At 39.5% G+C, this 27,020-nt stretch overlaps 1 protein-coding gene across 1 annotated transcript in view; it reads right to left on the reverse strand.

Annotated features, from left to right (window-relative positions):
* COL6A6 (collagen type VI alpha 6 chain) overlaps window positions 1-27,020 on the reverse strand; it is a 115,094-nt gene that overhangs the window by 84,987 nt on the left and 3,087 nt on the right. The window contains exons 3-11 of the mRNA XM_055295462.2: window positions 25,185-25,805; window positions 23,541-24,101; window positions 22,185-22,742; window positions 19,409-19,984; window positions 16,297-16,866; window positions 8,902-9,245; window positions 8,738-8,816; window positions 4,147-4,301; window positions 1,638-1,730 (exon numbers count right to left, since the gene is read on the reverse strand). Of these exons, the coding sequence (XP_055151437.2) occupies window positions 1,638-1,730; window positions 4,147-4,301; window positions 8,738-8,816; window positions 8,902-9,245; window positions 16,297-16,866; window positions 19,409-19,984; window positions 22,185-22,742; window positions 23,541-24,101; window positions 25,185-25,805 (3,557 nt within the window). The remainder of the gene's footprint in view (window positions 1-1,637; window positions 1,731-4,146; window positions 4,302-8,737; window positions 8,817-8,901; window positions 9,246-16,296; window positions 16,867-19,408; window positions 19,985-22,184; window positions 22,743-23,540; window positions 24,102-25,184; window positions 25,806-27,020) is intronic.

Genomic DNA, 27,020 nt, shown 5'->3' on the forward strand with positions numbered 1-27,020 from the left:
AATGACGAGTTAATGGGTGCAGCACACCAACATGGCACATGGATACATACGTACCAAATCTGCATGTTGTGCACATGTACCCTAGAACTTAAATAAAAAAAAAAATATATATATATATATATATATATATATAAAAGAAAAAAAATGGAATTTTGAGACAAATGTCCAGTTAACTCAAGGCGGTGTCAATCATAATACTGTAAATCTGGGTTTATATATAGTTCCAGAGCTTCTTTCTAAACAAACATTCAAGTCAACACAGCTATATTTGCCACTGATAAACTAGAATTATTCTCCCTTTATTAAAAAATCTTTTAGGATTTATGCTACACATAGAAAAATAGACCACACACCTTTCTTTCCATTCTTTCTGAGCCTTGTTTTTTTAAAAAATCTACCACTCTCTTTACATGAAGCTGAAACATTCAGGAAATAATTAGTCCAAAAACTTTCAGAGACATATTCAGAGACATAGCCCTGGGGATTGGGGAGTTATAGTGCTATCTATAAATTATTCAAAAATAAAACACACATAAACAAACTGTATTGAAATCATTATAACATATCCACAGGGTTTATATGTATTTAAACATTTCTTAAAGTTCAAAATAATATTTTTACATAAGGGTACATACACTTTTTCTGGTTAGGAAATATATGAATCAATGTGGTTGGTTTCTGTTTTTAAACAATGAGCCTGTTTTTGTTTATATATCTGGGATAACATTTTGACCTGGCTTAAGATGAATGAGACATCTTAACATCTTTTGCTATAAAAGAGTGATCTGATCAAGCCTGGTTTTCAGCAGAGTACACGAAGTATCTTCTGCTTGATTTTAATAACTCTGCCATCATTAAAAATGAATGCTGAAATGGGTTATTCACATGGAGGAGGCTTTCATTATTCAACATGAGGAATTACAGCTGATTTTTCTGCATCAATGTCATTGGTACTAGAATACTGGATGATCAAGGATCTTCACAGTTGTTTCTCCTGAGTCTTCCACAAAAACTTTTAAAAAAGACTCCAATTTAGAATGCCAAGGAAAATCCACGACTAATTTAACACATAAAAAGAGGAGTATACCAACAACGATAGACTGGATTAAGAAAATGTGGCACATATACACCATGGAATACTATGCAGCCATAAAAAATGATGAGTTCGTGTCCTTTGTAGGGACATGGATGAAACTGGAAAACATCATTCTCAGTAAACTATCGCAAGGACAAAAAACCAAACACCGCATGTTCTCACTCATAGGTGGGAATTGAACAATGAGATCTCATGGACACAGGAAGGGGAACATCACGCTCCGGGGACTGTTGTGGGGTGAGGGGAGGGGGGAGGGACAGCATTAGGAGATACACCTAATGCTAAATGACGAGTTAATGGGTGCAGGAAATCAACATGGCACATGGATACATATGTAACAAACCTGCACATTGTGCACATGTACCCTAAAACCCTAAAGTATAATAAAAAAAAAAATAATAAAAAAAAAAGAGGAGTATAATAAACTCTTATATAAGAGGCTCTATTTAGAAGTTAAAAATCACCCCTTATTTCTACTTAAACCCATGTCTGAAGGACATACTACCACTCAAAGTAACCCATAAATCTGAACTAAAATCACCCTTTTCCCTGGTGGTCCAGGATCTCCCATTGTGCCATCTCCTCCAATGCACTTGCAGAACAAACAGCAGCATGTCCTTTCAGCAACATTGACCTTGGGAGAGGGTAAGAAATACATTACATTTGGTGATATTGCTTCCCAAATCTCGTATACAAGTTCAACCATGCGATCCAGACTTCTACCACAGTTTCAGAAGCCTGGTCACCATTCAAATGACTGTGCTTTAGAAAGAATGCATGAAACATTTTTTTTTTTTTTTTTTTTTTTTGCTTCCATCTTTCCTTCTATCATCTGCACTCTCCACCATTTCAGGTATTCCAAATCAACTCAAAAATGTTTCTGTGTTTTCAAATTGGTATCACTTTAGCTGTGGCAAACTGACTGCATGCCAACTGATGTGGTTGTCTGTCCCTGCCCCATCTCACCCTAGCACTGACCATGATATTGTCGATTTCCCTATACATTTCTGCCCCAAATATTTTGTTCAATAAAATGAATGCATGCTATTTTCCTCATTTTGTGAAATCTTGGCTAGAGAATTTAGACAGTGCCCAATGCAACATTTCTTGGAACTAAGTCCAATGGTTAACTCTTCCAAAACAATTCTGATAGGATTTCAAAAACACAAATTACACGTGCAACATTTTGGAATCACTTGCTGTAGGGGATTGGGGCACAGGAGAATATGCCTCTTTATACTCTGGTAAAAAAAAATCCATATATTTTAAAACATTAATAAATGTCATCCTGGACTTACCTAGCCATCCCCCGAATAGATGACATATTGCTTTACGTTTTTACAATTAACTCACCAGATTTACTTTCAGAAAAAGTCTATTTTCAAATAAATGCTATACTTCACTTTAGTGGGGTAGAACCAATCTTTGTATTGTGAAGTTTCCCAGTAAATTTCTAGTGCAATGAAAAATGAACATCTGTTGTTATAGTCATTTAGCAATTTTCTCCCTTTGATTGTTTCCTGCTATATAACGTTCCTTTTCTGACATTATGAAATTCTTTCTCCTGACAATTTCAGAAAAATCAATCAAACCGGAAATGTGTGAAAGCAAACAATAACAAAATGGATACTATGATTTTATATTAGATAACATCAATTTTCTTTAGATCACTGAAATTCTACAGCATCAAATCTATTACTATTAACATTAAAACTGATCTATGATTAAGTTTTTCTTGTAGAGTGTTCCATTTATATGATATACGAAAACTGACAGGTTTGTTTGAAGAATTTCCTTCTTCTATGAATTACCAAAGAGATTTCAAAGAGTAGTCCCACAGGAAAAAAAAAGATACATTTTGTAAAAACACTGTCTTCCCATGTAGAAAGGAATTCCAACAAAACTTTCATATTCTTTATGTAATTATTTTTACATAATTACAACACTGAACAAGCTGCTTAAATACCTATGTGTATATGAATTTTATAGGTGGAAAATAGCAGGAGCTAGCACTTCCTTGGAAAGTGTTCTCATATACTGATTAAAGATTTTGTAAGTTATAAGCAAATTACAAAATTACTAGCAATTCTTTAAAGTAAAAGTAGAGCCACACAGAGCTTGCTGACGCTTTACCACTCGAGTTGGAATTCTCGTATGTTTTTGAAAGAAATACGATTGAGATGCATCTTACACAGGCGTTAGGTTTAAAAATAGAACATAAGATGAGGTCAGGAGTTCGAGACCAGCCTGGCCAACATGGCGAAACCCTGTTTCTACTAAATATACAAAAATTAGCCAGGCATGGTGGCGGGCGCTGGTAATCCCAGCTACTCAGGAGGCTGAGGCAGGGAGAATTGCTTGAACCCGGGAGGCAGAGATTGCAGTAAGCTGAGATCACAACACTGTACTTCAGCCTGGGCGACAGAGCAAGACTGTCTCAAAAACACAAACAGAACATAAGGTAGAAATCTCAAGAAGTCACAACCCCTAATCTTTCAATTGCTCATAAAGTACAACATGTGAGGTTTACTGTCACTGAGCATTTCCTCCAGCTTTAGAGCAGATTGCTCTTTCTCTAGTTGAACTCCAAATGTAATTTGCTTTCATTTACAGGCCTTGTCCCAGGAAAAATACACATCTTAAACACTAGAATTACACTCAGTACGGAAAGCTGTTATGCCTAGGATCTGCAAGGGGTGTGAAAACTGGCTGGTGGAGGTAACGGCCGATTCATGCTCGCATCTCAGATTCTTGTCACTTATGTTCTTTGGCTATAATTTGGAATTGATTGTGGGTGCTATTTAAATTTTCTTCTTTTTCCCTCTTTCCTCCTTCTCCTATTTTCGCCAAGCGTATAAATTATACCTGCTTTGACATCTCTTTACTGTCCTACATTTCTTCCAAACCCTCCTAGGCTGTTCACTAATTCATAAAAACCTTTCTTCACTCCCAAATAAACACAGTAAGTTCAAATTCTTAAGCATAAGTATTAAACCTATATACAAAATAATTGAAAATTTAAGCTCACCAGCCTTTTCAGAATAACTTACCAGCTGCTTTGACAGCCAGCTTCCAAGATCTCTCATGCCAATAGAGAGCTGTGTCCTGTACTCAAATCCTTTCCCAAATTCGATATAGGGAAGATCAGCCAAGTCACTTGAATCAGCAGGTCCATCCAGAGCAACAGTTATGAGGGCATTCAGGCCTATCCAACACAGTTTACAATGTTCCAGGTGAGGTGGGTTTGGTTAGTTTTTTGCAAGCATATTTAAATTGTTATTCTCAGTGAACAGCTGCAAGAAGAACAGTCAGTTTACTGTCCACTTCCCCCAAACACATGATGTAAACCTGACAAGTGACAAGACTATAATAAGAGCACAAAAGGAATTACGTTTTTCAAAACTAATTAAATTGGAGACGGGGAAAATTGTAACACCACTTCCAGTTCCCTGATTTGAAGGAGACAGTTCTAAAAGAGCTACAGAGCATGCTAAAGTACAGAGAAACTCACACACCAAGAAAAAGTCCAGCCTGGGCAACATGGCAAGATTCCACCTCTACAAAAAATTTACAAAATTTTACAAAATTAGCTGGGCATGATGGCATATGCCTGTGGTCCCAGCTACATGGGAGGCTGAGGTGGGAGGATCGCTTAAGCCTGGGAGGTTGAGCCTGCAGTGAGCTGTGATTGTGCCCCTGCACCCCAGCCTGAGCAACAGAGCAAAACCCTGTCTCAAAAACAGAAAATACATGTTCTCCATTTTTGCCACTCAGTGGGGGATCCTTGAAGCAGCAGCACTGGCATCACCTGGGGGCTTATCAGAAATACAGAATCTTAGGCCCCCTCCCACACTTACTGAATCAGAATTTGTATTTTAACAAAATCCCCAGGTGATTTGTATACACATTAAAGTTTGAAAAGCACAGCTCTGTATGATCTGATAAGACATCAATAACCCAGTTGCAACTATAAGTAGTAAAAGAGTCACAGGCCTATTGTCAGGCAATTAGGAACAGATGACACGCAATCATTCAGGAGCTGTGGCTAGGAGGCTTTGGGGTTTTATGAATATGATTACTTCAAAGAAAACTGTTGGTTAAGGACCAACACAGGGTTGCCAATGACTTACTTTGCTAGGTAAGAATATTAAATAATGATGGTAATAAATCTGACAGTCATTATGGTGGAGGAAGTAATTCAGCAACAAGAGTGCTATCATTTGTTGATAGAAACTGTGTGCCTGGGAAATGGTTAAGTGCTTTATATGCATTATCTTATTTGTAAGGCTCGAATATAACTCTATTGGTACGTATAATTATAGTCCTATTTTACAGACAAGCAAACAGACTTGGAGAGGTTAAATGACTGCCTGTAAGTGGTATTTTTAGGTTTTTCACCCAGATAGCCTAATTTCATAGCCTACATTCAAAGGATATTTTGACAATAAAAATGTGCTAAAGATATAATCTTGGAATAAAGGGCAGTCTTAAAATCAAATACATTTAGCTTCATGTAAACCTGACTCCACTGGCAACATTTTTCTCATTTTATTATTGATGGGTAAAGAATCCTTTGATGAGAATTGGGTACCAATGAACCAGAATAGATAAATGTTCAAGGACTTGGCTGAGAGTCAAGAACACCTTCTTAAATAAATCTATATGATATGATTTTATATGAAATGAGTAGATGAAGAGAGAAATCAAGAGAATGAAGTTTCAGGGACATATTGGAGAGGTTCAAGTTCCAAGAGAGGCAAACAGAATGGTTAGCTGCAGTGGAAGGAAGGAAGAAAGAGGCCAGGCGCGGTGGCTCACGCCCGTAATCCCAGCACTTTGGGAGGCCGAAGCAGGCGGACCACAAGGGCAGGAGATCGAGACCATCCTGGCTAACACAGTGAAACCCCATGTCTACTAAAAATACAAAAAATTAGCCGGGTGTGGTGGCAGGTGACTGTAGTCCCAGCTAATCGGGAGGCTGATGCACAAGAATCACTTGGACCCGGGAGGCGGAGCTTGCAGTGAGCAGAGATGGCACCACTGCACTCCAGCCTGGGCAACAGGGCGAGACTTCGTCTCAAAACAATAAATAAGTAAAAATTAAAAAAAAATAAAAAAGAACGAACGAACCACCAAAGAAAAATAGGGTGACAAATTTGTCCTCATTTCCTGGGACTTTCCTGGTTCTAGTGTTGAAAGTTCCCATCTTGTTCCAAACAAACCAGGATAGTCGGTCATTCTTCTAGAATGAGAATGAGGAGGGGGAGAAAAGAGGTTGTAGAGTTGGCTGGGATATGAAATGCTTGTACATCAACTGGTGTTTTTTTATCAAGAGAAAGCATGCTAATGGATCTACTTATAAGAGAAATGAAACCTTCTGTCATCTGATTTTTCTTATAATATCCAGGAAATGTAAAATTTTAAGAGTGATAAGAACCATGGGATTGTTGACTTGCAAGAAATATGCATATAACTATTATTTATAACTGCTTTTCTTGGGATCAGGGGACTCCCATCTTCTTTCAGACTCATCCAATAAATGAGTCATATGATCCTAAATACAATGTTTTCAATTTTCTAACAGTGAATTAAGAAAGAAAAGATTTTCAAACTTGGGAGAATAAAGAATCACTGAGTAGATTCTAGGGTATTCAATTCTAAAAAGTTAATTAATTTAAGCCCCATTCCATGTGCATAAGTTTTACAGCCACGTCCACCATCAAGGATTGTTTTTTCCTTGTCTCCTCTTGTTCAGTGATGACTGCATACTTTACACATATCGATGCCTGGCCTGAAATTAAGGAAGCTTTCCTAGGTGAATAGATCATAGGGCCCAGCACCAAGTGAAGTTCTGTGTGTGTAAGTATGGGAAGCCAGCGAGAAAGATACTTCTTGTCCATACAGAAAGCCACTTTCTTTTCTTTATTAAAGAAAAAAGCGAAACCAAAAAATTCAGGAGATCCTTTGAGATCTTGTTTGGTGTAAGTCTGACAGGTGAAGAAACTGGTAACCAAATTATTCACACTCAACCGTGTCAAAGATGGTCACTTTCAAAGAACTAGACACTTTTCAGAGAACGTTATTGCCATGATTTCTCTCTTCCATTTGAAGAATCTAAATATCTGAGGATATTATTCAAAATATAGCTTCTGAAGTTGATACCCATTTACTAGTTTTTCAGTAGGCACTGGAGGAAAGATGTTTGGTCTTAGAATTCTGGGTATTCCAAAGCACTTCCTGGAAGAAACTCTACTGTCGTTTGCAAGAGAAATACCTTTTCCCCACAAAGGAAAAGCTGAAATAAAAGAAAACAAAACAGCAACCACCCAAACAACCCCACCCATCCCAACTAAGCACTCTAGTATCTTTTTTCAGTCTTAATTAAAACCTTCATTACAGCTCATGAACAAAGGCCAAGACCAGAGAGAATAAAAACAAGGCAGATTTAGTAAATAAGGGATAAAATAAAAACCTTACTCCCTAGTAGTAAACTCAGAGAATTTTGCAATTTGTTTAAGATTGGAGAGAGAGAACAAAATAGAAAAGACAAAGTCCTGTCAACCTCTATTAGCTAACCTGAGAGGTAATGTCTTAGGTCAGGTTCCCTAGAAACAGAGTTTGAGATAAGGATTTGGAGGTGCACAAATTGTTGAGGAAGCACTTTCAGAAGAAAGGGAGTGAAGAAAACAGGATAGGGCAGGGGAAGTTGCTGAGCAAGACAGTGTTGCAGCTGGAGTCTAGCTTTATTTAGCCTGATCCCAGGAAGCTCTGGGGCATAAATTGCACCACACCACTGGTGTCATTTAGAAGCAAAGGTCCAACTCTGTAATCTAATCTGCTGCCCAAGGATGGGGTGGAGAGCAACCTTCCAGGTGAGGCAGCTCTACTGGCCAAGGGCAATTCTTCAGAGAAGGAGTAAGCTGTGAGTGGTTAGCAGCTAGAAGATAGGTGAATCTGCCAGTAAAGGAGATCTGAGTAGGGCAGAAATAGCACCCACTTACAGAAGAGGACTTCTATTCTGAGTCAAACAAGAACTTCTTTGTTTGACTAAACAAGAACATCCACATGTTCTTGTTTGATTCAGAATAGAAGCTTTTGGTTCAAAAGCCAAAAGCCTGGTGCCAGAGCTTAAAAATCTCAAACACCATGGTTGGCCCACCTGTGGTCTGAAGGAAGGAACTGATTAGAAAGCCCCAAAACATGAGTAAATTTATACAACAATGCTTGCAACTCTGGAAACTTTAAGAGTGTTAGAAGAAAACTGACTCTCATTCCCCGGTCAAGGAGAAATACACTATTCTCTTCTGGTGACACTAAAGAAGTAGCAATATTAGACAATGTGGGGTGAGAGAGAAAGGAACATTCTCCAGGAAAGGTCAGGAAGAAGAAATACAGTAATATGAGACAAAGGATAGGACTTTGTATTCAGTGCTGTTTCATATACATGAGGCATGGGAAAAAAGTGGATGTCAAAATATTCTGAGAGCTCATTTGTTCTGCCTAGTACATACAGAATACAGAGACTGTCAAAATCAGGGTTATTCAAAATTTAAGAGCCTGGAAATTTAAGAGCCAGAATTTAGTTCTGAGATTATAAAGTTAATAAGCACTCCCTTCCCACTCCTCCTCCATACTCAGTACCTTCTTTTCTAAGTTCATCAGATTTTTGTTCAAGTTTCTCAACATCATCATCCAATCCATCTGAAAATAAAAGGACCACCTAAGAAAGTATTCAAAAAAAGAAAAATGAGTTAAAAAGGGTTCATTGCAATCATAGACCAACAAATAAGATAAATCCATGTTACCTTTCCTCGAGCAGCCGATTTATTCTGAAATGTATCCCATAGAGAATCTAAGAGGTTTGCATTGAGAAGAGATGGTCCTTTAACTGTTATATCCTTCAAGCTATTCAGTATGTTTTCACTGTAGATCTCAAACTTGGGAGAATATTTTTCCATGGCATTGGTCACTTGAAAAGCCACACTGACCTGAGTCTCTGTGCCCACCTCACAGCTTACTCCATTGAGGGAGCTGATGGCACGTAAGATGTCTTGAAGGTAGGTTTCCATCCAAGGCTGACCTTCAAGCAAAGTCTGCCCTTTCTCCTGAGTTGAGACATCAAATCCCACCACAACATCCACGAAACAGTCTAGGATTCAAAGGAAAAGCATGTCTTAATAAATCAACAAACACCTTTATTTAACTCAGACACCATGTCTGAATCATGGGACTTGGAATTCTATTTCAGTTATAAAGTTGGAACACAAAGAAAGGCATAAATGAATAAAGGAAGAGGCTAAGAATCAACTCTTTTCTAACCTGTAAAAGTGTAAGGGTTCATTATTTTTTCAGGTCATATAAAATCTGATGATTCTATAATGAAGTTCTGAAAGATTTTAGCTATTGAAAAAGTCATGCAGAATCATTTAAATATCCCTAAAGTACACTGTGGAAACGTAATTAGTCTAAAATAAGACATTCATATAATGCTACTTATCAATTGAGGTCATTCAACAATTATTAAATTATAATAACCATAAGGGAAATTTAAGAACATTTGGATAAAGTCATTTAGAAAAAAATAAATCACAAAGGACTCATCTAAGAAATGGTTTTGATGATTTATCTTTCTAAAAAGGGCCTTTTTGATTCCTCTTGTTGTCTTCTAACATCCACTCAGAAAAGAAAAAAAACAAAACTAAAAAATTCAGGAGATCCTTTGAGATCTTGCTTGGTGTAAGTCTGACAAATGAAGAAACTGGTAACCAAATTATTCACATTTGACCATGTCAAAGATGGTGCCGCTTACAGGAGCTCAGCCATTCCAGAAGCCACGGACACTGCCATTTTGAGGTTAAATACTTAGAGGCGTGCTGCATTAAAGTGCTTTGCTCTTATTCTTATTAATTCTAGGGAAACTTAAGAGTTGGAGAAACTAGAAAGGGCTTGATATTTTAAGCTGAGTATTGTAAAGGCAGTTAATTAGAGAACAATAAAGTCATGTGACTCATACACTCTTCTTTCAAGAATTTTTAACTTGGCTAAAAACTCTAATTTTTTTTCAGCAAACTGAACACATACAGCTTGCTTGATAAAATGAGTGATTGTTTTTAATTTGGTTTGCTTAGATCAGCAATGTTTAAGATATTCCTTGTAAAGACAAATGCCTAACTACTTCCCAGACACACTGGTCAGTTGGACATTTGCAAATGTTTAAAATCAAAATCATCAATTTCAACTTTTAAAACAAGTGTTGGCAACTTGATTTTTAATGAGAATTGACTGAGGGAAAACAAAAATCTTATTTGATAATCAATTTTCATCATGAGATTCAAGGTAAATCAAAGTGTTATCAAAAATCTGGAAGATTGAGCATCTTATTTTACTGTATTTTATTGGAAATCTCTTCTTAATCAGAAAATAAGATAAACTATTTAGAAAAAAGCAGAATATATCCTTTCCAAAATTCCTCTTGCATCTATGTCTTCTCATATCTGTCTTGAGCTTGAAAGTTTCATTTTTGATGACGACTGTTTAAACCTGAGCAGAAAACCAGGTAGTAACCAAGATATGATAATGTCTTTAAGGAAAACAGAATCGTGTGAAAAAAACCAACCAGCAGAAATACCAAAATGACATCGAGTGACCTTGGGAACTGTTGCCTATAAACATTGTGTATTTTAAATTTTTGTCTAGATTGCCGAAAGTACAAACTTATTTAGGTAAACAAGTTCCTTGTGTTTAATTCAAATTGACAAATGATTCCATAATAATGTGATAGAAGGAATGGAATTTGGTGGACAAGTCCAGAATTAGTAACCATGTGTCTAAGTACAGTGAGAGAGACCAAACCATACTGAGCAAGAGGCTCTCATGCAACAGCCTAAAAACTCCACTGAGACATCTGCCCTTAAATCAGGAGCCCTGTCTTGAAGTCTTCCATGACACAGGTTGTGCTTTAAAGTGAACCTGCCATTGGTGACTCAAAAGGACTGGAGGCAGGGAATTTTGGAAGTGAGCTAGGGAGAAGGCCGAAATTGGATTCCCAAAGAAATAGTGAAGAATTAAAGTAGGATAACAGCAGTGGGAATAAGAAAGGGGCAATAAAAGCAAAATATTTAAGAAGGTAATTGGCAGGACTGGCTACAGAGGGTGATAAGAGAAGTAAGAGTAGACCGCTGAGCCCTTGACTAGTCCTCCAAATAGCAATGTGCAATCCTAGGGGGCAAGTCTGTGAGCGGGAAGACAGAAGTTCAGTTTCAGTCATATGCTGGTCACCACTCTGTTACTGCCAAACGACTTTTGGCAACTCTTATCCTCTCTGGGCATTAATTTTCTTGTCTATAAAAATAAGGGGGTTATATATTTCAAGGTAAAAATACAAAAGCACAGAAAAGAGTGAATTGGATCAGACAGTTACAGTCTCATTGTTTCCTGCCAAGCCCAAAAGCTGATTCTAATTATTAATTTATAAAGACAGTACTTAATTGGAGCCGATGATGGCAGATTCTTGGTATTAAGAAATACTGTCAAGAGGCTAGGGTACATTTGTAAGATTAGAAGACAGATTCTTGAGAAAATACTTTAAAGGGGAAAGTGGCAGTTATTTGCTGGGATAGGAGAGGAATCTGTTTGGGACTTTGAAAGATGGGGTGTTTTAGATTAAAAAAGAAAGGACGATCTATAAAGTACAGCTAGGGACTGTTAGAGACTCAGTTTACATACCTCCCAGATTTGCTTCCTCCCTTTCCCAAGGCGTAGACATTTGTCCACGGAAGAGCCTTAGCTGCCACCATCCTTAGTCTGCTAACCGTGGAGGTGACAGCCTGGCTTTGACACAGCTTCCACCATGCTCACTGCAGAATGGCCACCTTGGCTCTGGTGCCCGTGTGCAACCCACGTGAACTTAAGGAGGCCCTGGTCCCTTCACCATTTCCTGCCCTAGGTGTAGTGCACTGTGCACTGTGGGACCTGTTTCTGGTTTCCCCAGCAGTTTCCATAAGGGGCTGGATAACGCAACCCAGTAGTGTAGGGAAGTTAACTCTCTGACTTATGAGAGGCAGTAGATGGGAAGCAATTGGCAGGTAAATCCTCTCCTTTATTCCCCCTGCTGGGCTGGTCTACACGGTGGTTCTATAGGGCTTCTCTAGTGATGTTCTGCATGACCAACGCACCAGTTATGCTTTCTTAAGCTGTGGCTAACTTGGTAACATACTACCTTGTATTTACTTTCCCCTCGTTTCCTGCATCACTTCCTTTCCATTCACTCTTGCTTCCCTGGGACTGCACTCCCAATAAAGTATTGGCAGGTAAACTCCGCTTCAGGCTCTGTTTTCTGGAGAACCCAGACCCAGTTAAGGTGGGAACATAAAAAGAGCTCCTTATTAAGAAAAGTTGGACATGAACATCTATTTTTTTCCTTATATTTTTCACATCTCTTGAATCAAATCCTGAGGTTGTCTCTTACCCTAATGGGACTAGTCTTTTGCTCAGTCTCCTTTTTGATTCATCTATCCATAATGATAGATATATCAGATGAGAGATGCTCCTGATTCTTTGCTACCTAATCACGGCTCCATGCTAAAAAAAAAAAAAAAAAAAAAAAAAAAAAAAAAAAAAAAAAAAAAAAAAGGCAGAACCTCCACATCCTAAAAATTGCTGAAAGTCTCCTCTAGTGGACAGAATAGCCAGTCTCAAAGAAAAATCAACAAAATAAGCATGGATAAAGGTGAGAAAACAGTTGCTTAAGAAAATACCATGTATAATTATTAAATTTGAATATAGCTCTGAAATGTGGCTAAAATATTTAAGTCCCTAAACTAAGGAATTCTTGGTAAATTGTCCTTCTGTGAACTAACCCCATTACTCCACAAATTGTCATTCAAGACATCGCTTCATGGTACTCTCAGCAACATGCTATGATATTAGCTAACTCTCAATGAACACTTACCATATACTTCCAATTCACTGTCTCACTTCTCCTCATAAGACACAGAATAAGTAGAAGCTCTTTTTCATTTTGCAGATGAGGAAGCTGTGACAGAGAAGCTTGCGCAAGATCTCACAGTTAACACTGTGTCTCTCACACTTGGGATTCAGATCCAGACTTCTCTGGAGTCCACGTGCTGAACCACCTTATTCTACCACTTCCTGGTTAGCCAGTGATGACAAGTCATGCAGGTTGCTAGTTCTACTACTAGATTATGCTATTGGAAATGACAGCAGGAAGTGGTTTCCTTAGGGAATATCAGCTTGCGGAAACAATTTCAAAGATACAAACCTATGATGTTTTAATAAGCTCCAGCTATTAACTGGTGAAGCACAACACTTAGATATTAGTTCTTTATAATGTCAATATCAGATAACCTAGACAATAAATACATCAAGAAAACAGCTTAATTTAACAAAAAAGTCAGGGATGGGGGTGGTGAGAGGAACAGATGGGGGTCAGACAACCCTAGGTTTCAAAATGTGCTTAGTCTTACCTTCCTGTATGATCTAGACCAGGCTACCAATATTCCCTTGAACCCCAGTTTCCACATTTATAAATGAAAACAAAAACACAAACCATGCAAGATGTTGGGACAATTGAGTGAGATAGTACATTTAAAGTGCTTAGAGCACCAGGCTTGACCCTTCGTAGATGCTCAAAAAATAATGATTCTTAGTCACCTCCCTCATACCTGCATGCGGCTGACCTCCCTTTCACATATGTTGAATCACAGTATACAATTAGAGGAACTTTTAGAGATTATTTAGATTTACAAACCAGAAAACTAAGACTCAGAAATGGTAGTGACCTCTCCAAAGTTATGCATATTTTAATAAGAAGCACAGCAAGTGTTCAGGCCTTAAGTCCAGTTTGTTTTGAACCATACCCAGCTACTGTCTGATTTCCTTGTTTTGAGATTTATAGTTTAAAAAGAACTGGCATCCCCTAATATATTTGTACATGCCTTTGAAGCTTTATCAGTGTTCATTCCAGCCTCATCAGTCCTCAGCTCACAGCCTGCCTCACATTCTTCCTTGCTGGAGTAATAACCTCAAGTTTATCTTAATATAGAGTATTTTTCTTATTTTTTTTTTGCATTCATGACTATTTAAAAAATAACTCATTAACTACTTGGAGTTCATACTTCTGTTTTTTACTTTCCACATGGTTTTCTTTCATCACACTCAGATAGAAACGGGATGGTTCAGAGAGAATTTTCTGCCTAGTAATTGGGCTTGAGTATTTCACAAGAAACAAGAAATTAATGTGGAAGGTTTGGCTGAGGTAATCAGATACATTCCAAAGTATGTGAAGCAGGACTTAGAGAGTCAGTAGTCCCAAATCAACTACAGAACTCTTAACCTTTCACCTGCACATCAGGTCTTATTAAAGGTTTGAGACTGCAGTTTGGAAAAGTGTTTGGAGAGAGCTGTTGATGTGCTGTGGGCTCTCCCATTAGGCATACACACATATATGCAAGGAGAGTGGGTGACTTCCTTTTCAAGCTGAGAGAGGGGCTTTCAGAGATAATCTGGAGATAACCTAATCCTGGAAATTCTAAAGCATGAGACACAGGATGGCATATTGCCCTCCCTACAAAGAAGAGGCAATCACGCTGGAGGGCTGTGATTCCCAGTTTTTATTAGGGCAATCGATATGTTATTGTTGACCATGGAGCTGATACGGCTGAGTAGAAGAGCAAGCTGTTGTGGGCTCCTTTGATCTCCCATCTGAGAAGCCCCTGGAGGGGGCAGAGAAGTCTCAGCAGAACAAAGCTGGAGGCATCACCAGGTGCCCAGAGGCTGAGAAAGGCATAAGGGACACTCTGGAATAGAGAACAACTTACCTTCCTAAAAAAAAAAAAAATAAAAAATAAAAATAAAAAATAAAAAAAAAAAACTGTGGTGGAGAGATCTTTAGACAAAGGTGGCTTGGTTGGGGAGGTGATGATGTGGGGCAGGAGGTGGAATATTTGAAGGACCTATGAATGGACCCAGCTTTAGACATGGGCTATTGTCAGAGAAAACCAATTCCTGATAAGGGCCATCAGATTAAAAACTTTCCTGTACCCTTTTAGTTGTTCCCCCTTTCCTAGGGTACTAGAAGGTATCTCCTTCTGGAGATGCCAGAAACTATGGTTAGTAAGATGGAGCAGCACCTGGAAGATGGGGAGTGCAGTGAAAGTCCCCAGACTGGGTGAAACTTCTCTCACAGCAAGGCAGCCTGTAGCTGGACATATTAATCACCAAAAGAAGGTTCTTTTATTTCCTGAAAGTGATGAGGGGCAAAGGAAGAGCTAGCTCCCATTCATAAATTTAATGGTCACTGGTAGATAAAAATGAAGGCACTTTATAATTATATCCCAGGTGTTATGCTTATTAAAGTTGAAATATGCATTTTCTCATTTAATCCTCACAATGTTCTTTTGAACTAGGTTCTGCTATTATTCACATTTCAAAGGTGTGAAAATTAAACTTACAGAAGTTTGGCCATTTTTTTCTGGGACAAGTTGCCTTAGAGCAGGGATCTGCTGTCAGGCTGTCTGTCTTCAGACCTGCCTCTTAATGACTTTGCAACTTTTTTTTGAGTGGAAATCTGGGATTAATGTTTACCATGGGTAGTTATACAGAATCATAACCAACCCATAAGGTGCCTTTATAACAGGAAAAGTGACTTCTCCTTTAAGACACTTTACTTCCATCTGTTGAAAAAGTGTCAAAATGCACTAATTGTAAAGAAGACATTTACTAACTTCTGCAGTAAAATTTCATAATAAAGATATAAACCTCTAGAGAGGTTTCTTACCTACCTGTACCACAGCTCTTGGCAGCCTCATAGGCCCTATTGCCAAGCAACCAAAAATCAGTCAAATATTTCCTTTCTTTGAGGCATTGCTCTTCAACCTCTGAAACCAGCCAGATTGCAAACAATGGCCTTTTCCTCACACCTGAAGGGAGGCATTCCCACTCACAAAGGAGGCGTGCTCCCCCAGGAGACAGGGAGAAAAAAGGGCACAGGATTTTAAACACCCTGTTTCTCAATCCACAGGTCAAGACAAATATTTAATAACTGTGAAAAGCTCAACTGGAAATCCGGAGGCACAAATCTAAATTCTCCCACTAGCCCCAGGGGATGACAATGGAGCTTGAAGAAAATGCCAGAGAAGATGGTGCAGGGAATCGATGTGAAGAACTTGCTAAATACTTACTGCTTTCACCCCCTGTGGCACAGATGTTGCGAACGATCCTTTTATTGACCTTCTTCAGTTCGTCGAAGTTGTGTACTGTCAGTTTTTTCTCTGCAGTCCCGGTGATCTGAATGAGCTGCTGGTCATCCACATCCCCAATGCCCACGGAGTAGATGTCGATACCTCTGTGTCTCAGGGCTTCCGCCGCCTGGGCCACCTCGTCTTGGGACTGGCCATCTGTAAGGACCAGCAGCACCTGTGGGGTACCTGTATTTATTCTGCTGCCCATGTCTGGCCTGAAGTAATGTTCCACCTTCCTGAGTGCAGCACCGATGTGTGTGTTTCCAAAGATCTGCTTGATGTTTTCAATCTGAAATGATATCTCTTTTTCACCTATGAAAGTTCCCAGTGGAAACTCCGGGTGATAGGTATCGCTAAACTGGGCCGCTCCTATACGCACTCTGTTGAGGCTGACATCAAAGTCTTGAACAACGGATGCCAGAAATTCCTTCATTTTCTTGAAGTCATTTGGCTGAATGCTAGTTGAACCGTCCATAAGGAAAACAAGATCTACTTTGTCAATTTCACAATCTACAAAGAAGAGAAGGAACAACAGAAAACCCAGATTGTTATTCTTTCCTTAATCCACCAAGAGTAAATTCAACGTTTGCAGCTACAGGCCGGGCACAGTGGCTCACGCCTGTAATCCCAGCACTTTGGGAGGCCGAGGCGGGCAGATCACAAGATCAGGAGAGCGAGACCATCCTGGCTAACATGGTGAAACCCAGGCTCAAATAAAAAAAATAAAAAACAATTAGTTGGGTGTGGTAGTGGGTGCCTGTGGTCCCAGCTACTGTGGAGCCTGAGTCAGGAGAATGGCGTGAACCCGGGAGGCGGAGCTTGCAGTGAGCCGAGACTGTGCCTCTGCACTCCAGCCTGGGCGAAAAGAGCAAGACTCCGTCTCAAAAAAAAAAAGTTTGCAGCTATATAGAAATATTTCTGAAAGTGGTTTCTTATCTTTTGCTAGCATGTGGTCACATTAATTGTAGAGGAAATAAAGGCAAATGATCAGTTCTTAAAGTCAGTACAAGGCATGAATCACTCACACATCTTTTTAGGCTTCTCTTGGCTTGTTGATTTGGTATTAGGCCATTTTATTTTCTGAGATGCCAGAGAACTGGGGCCAGTGCTACGGAAAACTTGTTCTCATCTACAACCTAGCCTCAGCTCTTCCAGAAAGCCCGATGACAGTAGTAGCACATCAAGAGGAAACAAAACACACATACATTTAGGGATTCAAACAAAGAGGCAGATGGTTCACATTGTTGACTTAGCCTGCCTGGTCATTTGAGCCAATAAATATTTTTCTAGTTCATTAGGGTATATTGAGAAGAGGTTTTAAAAGGATGCCTTTTGGTCTATATCTAGTCAGTTTTCCTTTTTATCGGCCCCTTTCTGCTGTATGTAGGCAAAAATATCTATTTGAGAAAAATATTTGTGAACAAGCAATGCTTCCCCCATATTAACACAGCAAATATAAAACAAGAACATGAGAGACCACTGCCAATGAATGAGTTATGCTTGGCACATGTGTGTTCCTTAGCTTTCTGGTAAGCATGATCGTTTCCATGAATTCCCCAGTGATCTCACCACTCTCTGAACTTAGTTCTCTTCATAGCCTCAGAAATATTAAAGGTGTCTGAGATTCCTGAAGTCCAGGTAAGCAAGGAAGTGATAAGAAGAAATACGGTAAATCAATCCTTTAGGAATTGGTTAACTTATTAAATTACTTTGTTTCAGATTTCAATAAAGGAAATCTAGTACTGTTTTTCTGTCCCAAGGAGAATTTTCAATATGAAAAAGCAATGTCGACTTCTACAGTGAACTGGAGAAGGATATAGATCCAATTTTAGACAATGGCTACAAGGAAGGAAGAGATTTGTCCCAGTTTTCAGTAAGACCCAGAAAGATTTTATTAGTTTTGTGAAAGAAAAAGATAGCTGCATTCTAAGGAGGCAAGGCTTAGGAAAACCAGAGAAGTCAGATGAGTTTTAAAAAGAACTACTATATCTAGATATTGGAATCATGAATTAATAGCAATTCATCTAGTAAAAACATTTAGTATCTTTAGTAAAATACATCTTGGGAAAAATACTCAGGAAACTAAGTAGAGAACAATCTTTCTCTGAACCAAAGTATAAAATGATAGTAAAATGATGAAGGAAGGAATACATACATACATGCAGCAATGCAATCTCCAGCTGCCAGAATAGAAGCCCCACTATGCTCTGTACTGGAAACCTCTGAGGCTGGAACAGAGTTTTTAATACTGGGCTTCACATTTTAAATGACCTTGTGTCACAATTGAAATAAGCAAAGAAACTGGTGACTTCTAGCCTGAAGGAAAGAAGACTTCAGGCAATTCTAGCTGGTTCTTAGGAGGAGAATTTGATTTCTTGCATAAAGACGAAAAAGAACTAGTGGGTGGAAAAATGTGTTAGCACATTTGTGTTCTAATGAAGGCTGTTCAAAACTGGTGAATTCAGCTAAGTGTAGTGGCCCACACTTGTAATCCCAGCACTCTGGGAGGCCAAGGGGGGCAGATGGCTTGAATCCAGGAGTTTGAGACCAGCCTGGGCAACATAGTGAAACCCTGTCTTTACAAAAAAAAAAAATTAGCCATGCCTCATAGCACACATCTGTAGTCCCAGCTCCTTGGGGAGGCAAAGGCAGGATGATCACCTGAGTCCTGGAAGTTGAGGCTGCAGTGAGCCGTGATCATGCTACTGCACTCCAGCCTGGGCGACAGAGCAAGACCCTGTCTTAAAAAAAAAAAAAAAAAAGCCAAAACAAAACAAAACAGAACAACTTTTGAATTCCCCATCATTAGTAGAGTTTAGGAAGAAGTGATCAGGAATGCTGCAGAAAGTATCTCTCTTTGGGGAGGAGTCTGAATGAAATATCCCTGAGGTCTTTCCAACCCTGAGATTTTATAATATAGAAAGTCCTGTGAAACAATTAGAGCTCCTTCTCTCCCTCTCTGGAAAACTCGTTCCTGAGAGCCATTGCTTTGCTTTCTCTCTCATTTGTCCCTCTGCTAATAATTAGGAAAAACTTAGTTGGCAAAACTTACCTACTCTTGAAGAGTTGCAGACACTGGCTGTCACATCTGAAAATATTCCCTTCAGACCTCCAAAAGTCTCCACGAAGAAGTACTTGTCGCTTGATCCTGCCATGGCTAACAGCTCCAGGGGATTGGCACCAGCAATCCCCACAGCCAGGACAATAATGCCTTTGTCCCGCAAGGCCTTTGCCGTGGCATTGAGTTTATCAGCATCATGGGATTCCCCATCGGTGATCACAATGAGGACTTGGGGGACTCCCTTGTTCAGGCGGCTGCCCCGGGCTTCAGTGAACATGTGGTCTGAGAAGCCCAGTGCCTCAGCAGTATAAGTATTGCCACCCATGGCTTGGTCATTCTGGAGCACTGAAATTACCTCCAGTTTTGTGCCAAAGTCTTCCAGATAAAACAGCACCTCTGGGTCATCAGCATACTTCAGAGCCCCAAACCGGACCCGATTCTTGCCCACATCAGCTTTTTTCACTAAGCCAATCATAAAATCCTTCATGATATTATACTCATCATAGTCAATGCTGCCAGAGCTATCAATGACAAACACAACATCTAAAACTTCAATCCGCTTGCATTCTGAAAGAGGAAGAGAAAGGTAAACCATATGGGATTAGCTTTGGACAGCATGGGAGACGCCTCAGCCTTTTTATAAACTGCTAGTGTTTTCTCTCCATGGGGATCATGCTGTGCATTAGAATGTCAGTTCCCTGGATAAGAGGACAATACACATACATTGGTGCTGGAAGTATACAGTTAATACTCACTTAAGTGAGCTTGTAAGATAAGGCGGGAGTCAGTGGGGACCCACTGCAGGGACTAGGACAGGGTGAAGTGACCATCACAGGATTGCCAGGAATAAAAAATTTTAAAACCTTTGGACCAAAAAAACCAATTCTGTGTAAATTTTCCTGTATAAGTGGTTTCTCCAACATGTGCTTTCATTTATACAAATTTTTTTCTTTTATTTTAGCCATGATCTTGAGATTTGTATTCTTAATATAAACCTTGGGGAAATGACCAAATGAAAATGAATTTGGCAACACTGTATTTTTCATGATTCTCTGATGGCTGACTTTTCAAAGTTACTTTTTCCCCACTTTTTGACTTTTTTGAAACATCTATTTTCATTTTTGGGTTTCATCATAGAAATAAGCCCACTTCGCACTTGGTCCAACTAAGCTGTTCTAGCATGATGCTCCTATTAACTTTTTAAATCTGAGGTCAGCACCATGGAACAGAAAAGCAGGAAAGACCCAATTAATTCTTAATCCATGTGTAGCATGTTCCCTCCAAAGGTGCAGTGTTCCAAAACTAACTCATCCATTCTGGAGAAGGGGAATTGTAAGATGGTTTGTTATTTAGTCCTTATGTAGCACATTCTCTCTACAGGCCATAGAAAGGTATGATCCAAACATTAACTCATCCATTCTTGAGAAATGGAGTTGTGAAAAAGCACCCACCCCCCAGAGGCTTGCCACATTTTCTTCTTTCGCCAGCCACTTGCTGGCTATGTAAGGGCTGTCGAAAACCTTAGAGCCATTGTACTTATCCCCACTAATTGCAGGCCATGTGTACAGGGCCATCAACCAAATTCCCAACTAAGGCTGGCTCTATTTGGGAATTTATGTAGAAGAACTATGTCCCCGTGGTCTTTGACTGCCTGGGAAGCCTGCTTGGATTACCCAGGAGACTGGGGATAGATTACTCAGTGTCAGAATGCTTCAGAAAGTTCATATTTGTTCTGGGCGAAATTACCAGGAAATAGAAACCAGGTGTACTCTTTTTCTACAAAATACAGATCATGAGCACCAAACCTTCCAGTGGGAGTTGAACAGAACTGTTATTTGAATAAGCAAACAATGTTCCTCTCTTCCCTTTAAACTCCATGAACATCTATGTCCTTCATTTTCAGAATGCCTCTGTCATCAAGTCCTATGGGTCACGTATAAATCGGCCCCTTATATTTGCTGAGCTTTTATTTGATCATTTCCATTACTCTACATTTCCATTACTTTTGATCATTTCCATTACTCTGCAGTTTCATGGGAAGACAGTGGTACTTCCTTTGAAGCAACCATTGCTCAAGTCCTCTTACTATATTCCTCCTTTATAAAATTTAATAACTATCAAAGTGTTTTCACAAACATTATCTCATTTGATACAAGTATTGGTCTGTAGAAATTGCAAAAATAAGCACCATATATAGTAGACGTGTAGGTCAAAGAGGAGCCACCTTGCCCAGGAGGATAAATGCCAGGCCTGCCTCAGCAACCCACACGTAGCCCAGTGACACAGGGTACACAAGGCTGAGCCCCTCGCCTCAAGGTAGGACCAGCTCTGTAATTCATGGTCTGGAGCTCCCCAAGGGATCAGGCCAAACTAGACTCCAGCTAAGGTGATTTCCTTGTTCAGTTCCTACCCATGCCCTGACCTGTTTCCTATACCCCTTCTGAAAGTACCTCCTCAATAAATCACTTCCAAAGAGCCCCTGACTTAACTTCTGCTTCTAGGGAACCTGATCTAAGAACTGGTATGATACCATTTTTCTTAAATGGAGATTCATCACTGTAGTGCTATTTACCTACAAATGGGAATGGGTCTAGGTAAACCAAAACTCTTCCTGTCTGTTTAATTCAACAGGTCAAAGCCACTAGGAGAAACATTTCAATTAAACCAAAAGTTTACAATATGTAAATAGAATTAAATTCAAGAAATAGAGACTAAAAAAGACATCTGTTGTTCGGATAGTCCTGCTAGTGAGTACGCCCATGCCTACCTTCACGGGGGCTGCATATTCCAAAAACAAGATCATCTTCAATGCGCTGCAGAATGTCAAAATTCTCAACATAAAAAACCATCTCGGGCCTGCCACTGATCTCCTCAAGCTGGGTGACATTGGAGCCAAACACTCCCACAGAATAGATGATTACACCTTCCTGCCGAAGCGCTACCGCTGGTTCCTTTACTATGTCCTGAGCTTCACCATCCGTGATGAGGATGAGAAACTTTCTGATGTTGGGCCGGGCGCCCTTGGTGGGGCTGAAGTACTGAGACACAAAGCTCAGGGCACTACCAGTCAGGGTGGTTTGTCCAATGTGAGCCATTTGGTCTATTGCATTTGAAATGTCGCTTTGGGACATGAATCTGTTGAGCTGAAACTCTTCCTTATTGATGTCGCTGAACTGGACTACACCAATTTGCACCCGATCTGGTCCAATCTGAGACTTGCTCACCAGGTTTTTCATAAATGTTTTCATTTTGCTGAAGTTTTCAGGTCCTATACTTCCAGAACTGTCCACCAGAAACATAATGTCAGCTTTCATCTCTTTGCAAGCTGCATAGGAAAAACTGTGATGTTTATTCAAGTCAGCTACATGTAAAAAGTTCAGAGTAAACAGGAAAATCCAAAACACAAATAATTTTATATTGAAGTGTGTACTTAGTAATAATTAGTAGTAAATAAAGCATAGAAGACAATAAAAGTGAGAATATTCTATCTGTTATTCAGTAACTTGCTTAAATACATAACTCATGGCTACTCAACCTCAGCACCATTGACATCTTGGGCATCATTTTTACTGTGCCAAGTGTGTGCGTTGTAGGATACTGTAAAATGCTTTGCAGTATCCCTGACCTCTACCTCTTAGATGACAGGAGCACCCTCCAGTTATGACCATCAGAAATGTCTCTAGGCATTGACAAATAACCTCTAAGGGTGTAAAATCACTCCTGGTTGAAAACAGGAGCTCTAAATGATATAGCTCTAAAAGATTTCATAAAAGCTGTATAAAAAGACATTCAAATAAACCTGAAGTACTCCTACAATCTGAAATCATTTTATCATATTACACGTGTGGTGTACACTCATATATCTATCCTGGCAAGAAATTGTGAGAGGAAGCTAATTAATACTTATTAGGGAAATTCCTCCAAATATTTCTCTTATGCTTCAGATATTATTTAGAACAACAGTATAATGGGCTCTTAGCTTTGTTCTAGAGAACACAGTTACACAAGTCAACAAATCTCAACTTAGTAATTTATGTTGTTTTTCTAAACCAGCAATGTCAATTATTGCCAGGACGGCAATTTGCAAGTGAAGGTCAGTAGGTAAAGCCACGATTTCTCTTACCTTCTTCAGCACAGATTTCTTGAACAACTTGGTTTCTTATGTCTTTCAATGCATCAAAGTCATGCACGTAATACACTCTCTTTTCCTCTCCTGCAATTTCTCGCAGCTGTGTTTGGTTGGCCTCCTTGACCCCGATAGCATAAACTCGGATGTGCTCTTCTCTCAGTCTGTTTGCAGGCTCCAAGATGCTATCCTTGGACATGCCATTTGTCAGGACAACAAGGTGGCATGGAACTTTGTTTCCTCGCTGCTTCTTTGCTTTTTGCAACAGACTCAGTGTGAAATTCAGTGCTGCACCTGTGTTTGTATTCCCACCCAACTGCCTGATATTCTCAATGGCCTTTCCCAAATCCTGCCTGTTGGAGTATTTATTGATCTCAAATTCCAAGTCCCAGCTGTCAGCATACTGAACGGCCCCAACCCGCACCTTATGGGGAGCAATGTTGAACATCCCTACCACCGCTGACAGGAAGGTCTTCATTTCATGGAAATCTGTGGCCCGGGTGCTCCCTGAGCCATCAATAAGCAGATAGATGTCTGCTTCCTCAGTGTCCACACAACCTAAAAAGGAATCAATAAGTTGCATGCGGCATTTGAGCAAGCATGAAGAAGAAATGAGAGCAGATGGAAAGAACAAACATGAACCTCTTCAGACAGAAAAATGGGAAACAGCTTCTGGGCTTAAAATACATGCTTTGTTAGCTTAAAATGGGGGAATCTTAACATCCCTTCAGCCAAATGAATCGCTTCTGACATTTTAAGACTATTGCCCTAATTCTCTGCCATGAATCAGGATAAATCTGAATATAGTAGGAGATTTAAAAAATTTGAAGCTGCTTTTTACAAGACACTTCACACATTAGTAAATAACTGCTTAGCAAAAAGTCAAGTAGTGTGTTTGGAAATGGAGAAGGTATTTAACTGGACATCGTGGGCACATGAACTCTCTTGAGCAAATTATTTACTCCTTACCCACTCCTAGTCAACTAACTAAGGATACTATTCACGAGTGAGACAATGACATTTGTAGTAAATATGCTATAAATATTTATGGAAGAATATACACATCTAAATGTATACCAATACATAAAAATATTTATAAGTGTAAGTGTATATATGAAACATAAGATACATCACCCTCTGTCTCTGTCCCTGCACTGGTGGATGCTAGAATGGTACCCCACAACAAATAACATAATTACTTTTTTCTTCATTCAAATCACACTCCTGTTTATTCTCTAAATTGGAATTTGGAAATGAGGGAAGATGATTTGGGTGAGAAAAGTACAAAAATAATAAAGAAATAAAGGGAAGAGCAGGGGAACGTGAGAGGCAAAAGAGAGAAAGACTAAAGGAGAGAGAAAAATAGCAAAGGAAGGTATTCTGGAGCGTGGATGAGTAACAAATCCAATTAAAGCTGCACAAAAAAGGAACTAAAAGGGGAAATCTCTTCTCCCCGTGCCAACACCTCAATGGCTTTTATTGTCCCCAAATTAGGCTTCATATTTTCAAGCTCAAGTAAAAAAATTAGGAACTTATCCTTCCCATCCACATCTTCCCAAGCCAATCCACTTTGTATACAGAATATTTGAAAAAGAAGAAAAAAAGAATCCAAACAACCCTTCTTTCAGCAGACGACCTTACCAGATTTGAGCGTTTCGGTCCTCTCTGAAAAGACAGATACTGTGTGTGTTATTTGGTTCCGCAGCTTCTTCAGAAATGTCTGGTTGTGAGCAGCCAGGTCAGCGAAGGTCTTCAGTTTGGAGACATACTGCTCAGCAGGGTGGGATGCTATCTTTTCCAACTGGGTGTCGCTGGCGCCCTCTATGCCCAGGGTGAAGATGGTCACACCCTCCCGTCGGAGGTTAACAGCTGCTTTTGTCACGTTGTCTTCTGAATCTCGGTGGGTCACCAGCACGGCAATCTGGGGCACCCCCTGATTCTTCCGACTGCCATTTCGTGCACTAAAAACTTCCTTCCTGAGCTTTTTGATGGCAGCTCCAGTATAGGCCTTCCCAGTTCGGGGAGAAAGGTTCTGTATATGCTGGAGAACCTCTGACTTATTTATGCCCATGCTCAATGAATTTATCACTTTTGTCTCATTGCTATAGGCCACAAGGCCAACCCTCATGCAATTTTCCTTTATGTCAAGGGCAGATACACTTTCTTCCAAGAATCCTTTAAGATAGTCAAAGTTCTCCTCGCTTCCATTGATTGACATATCCAATAGGAACACAACATCGGCCACAGAAGGGCCTTGGCAAGCTGTGTGGGCAAGAAATAAACAAGCACAATTTTAGCTGGTGGTTCAGCATCTTTGGTGAGCATTAGAAGGCATGAAGAGCATACAGCAGAGCTCAGTTATGCACTTAGAGAAGGAGGTAGACAAATAATTATGAAGTTGAGTTTAAAGAGACCTGGGTTCAAATACTACATCTTAGCTAAACTCCCGGCTTCAATTTCCTCATCTGTAAAAGGGAGATAATATTAATCTCATAGAGTTGTTATGGGGATTTAATGAGATAATATTCTTAGCATGGGGCCTGGTACATAAAATTCATTCAGTGAATCATAGCCATTGCTATCATATTAAAATCATTTAAGCATCATCCACACTATAGTCAGCAGTTACAGTCCAAATATTCCTAAGGGATAGTAACGAAATAGCAATTGCATTTTCAGTTCTTTTATTTGGGAATGATGCTAGTAATAAGGACTCATAGTTTCACAGATGACCCCAAGGAAAACATTCTCTAATATCAATAGGTAAGTATATATATCAGCTCATTCAAACTGATTTAATCAGGGATAATGAGAGTTTCCTATATAACATATTTGGACATGTACACTTTGAACACATTGTTTTTTACTGGCTATCCCCTGCTCTTCACTTGAATGATGATCACAAACTCTTGACCATTCTTGTTACTAGAGTAGTACAAGAGGACAGACCAGGAGAGCAGTCTGGCCACAGAGCAGAACACAGGGAAAACTAATTCAGAACAGGGCAGCAGGGAGCCAGACAGTCTGGAGCTGAAACTACATGGCTGGGAATTGGGATATCTGACCTGCTAGCTCTGACTTTAAGTCACAGCCTGGCCCCTGGGCCAAGGCACATCACTTCTAAGGATATATATAAGTTCTTATTTGCAAAAAAACAGGGGGATCTGGACTTCTGGAAGTTGCTTTTAGGTCTAACATCCTATGATTATGTTACGTGGTTTTAAGAGTCAAGAATTTCTTTAGAAGCAAATTTACCTTTTAAATGAACCAGTACTAAAACTACATAGCAACTAAAGCCCAGGGAAATAGTTCAGAGATCAGTTGGGTGGCAGGGAGAAAGCATCCCTAAATTTCAAGAAGTCTGTGAATGTCAGGCAACACAGATAAGTGAAACATGAAAAACCAAGACTTGTGGGGTTCACTGAATTGAAAATGGTCATAATCACTGGACTCTCTTAAACATATGGGTACATAACA

This window comes from Symphalangus syndactylus, chromosome 10, assembly GCF_028878055.3.
Source record: "Symphalangus syndactylus isolate Jambi chromosome 10, NHGRI_mSymSyn1-v2.1_pri, whole genome shotgun sequence".
Lineage (NCBI taxonomy): Eukaryota > Metazoa > Chordata > Mammalia > Primates > Hylobatidae > Symphalangus > Symphalangus syndactylus.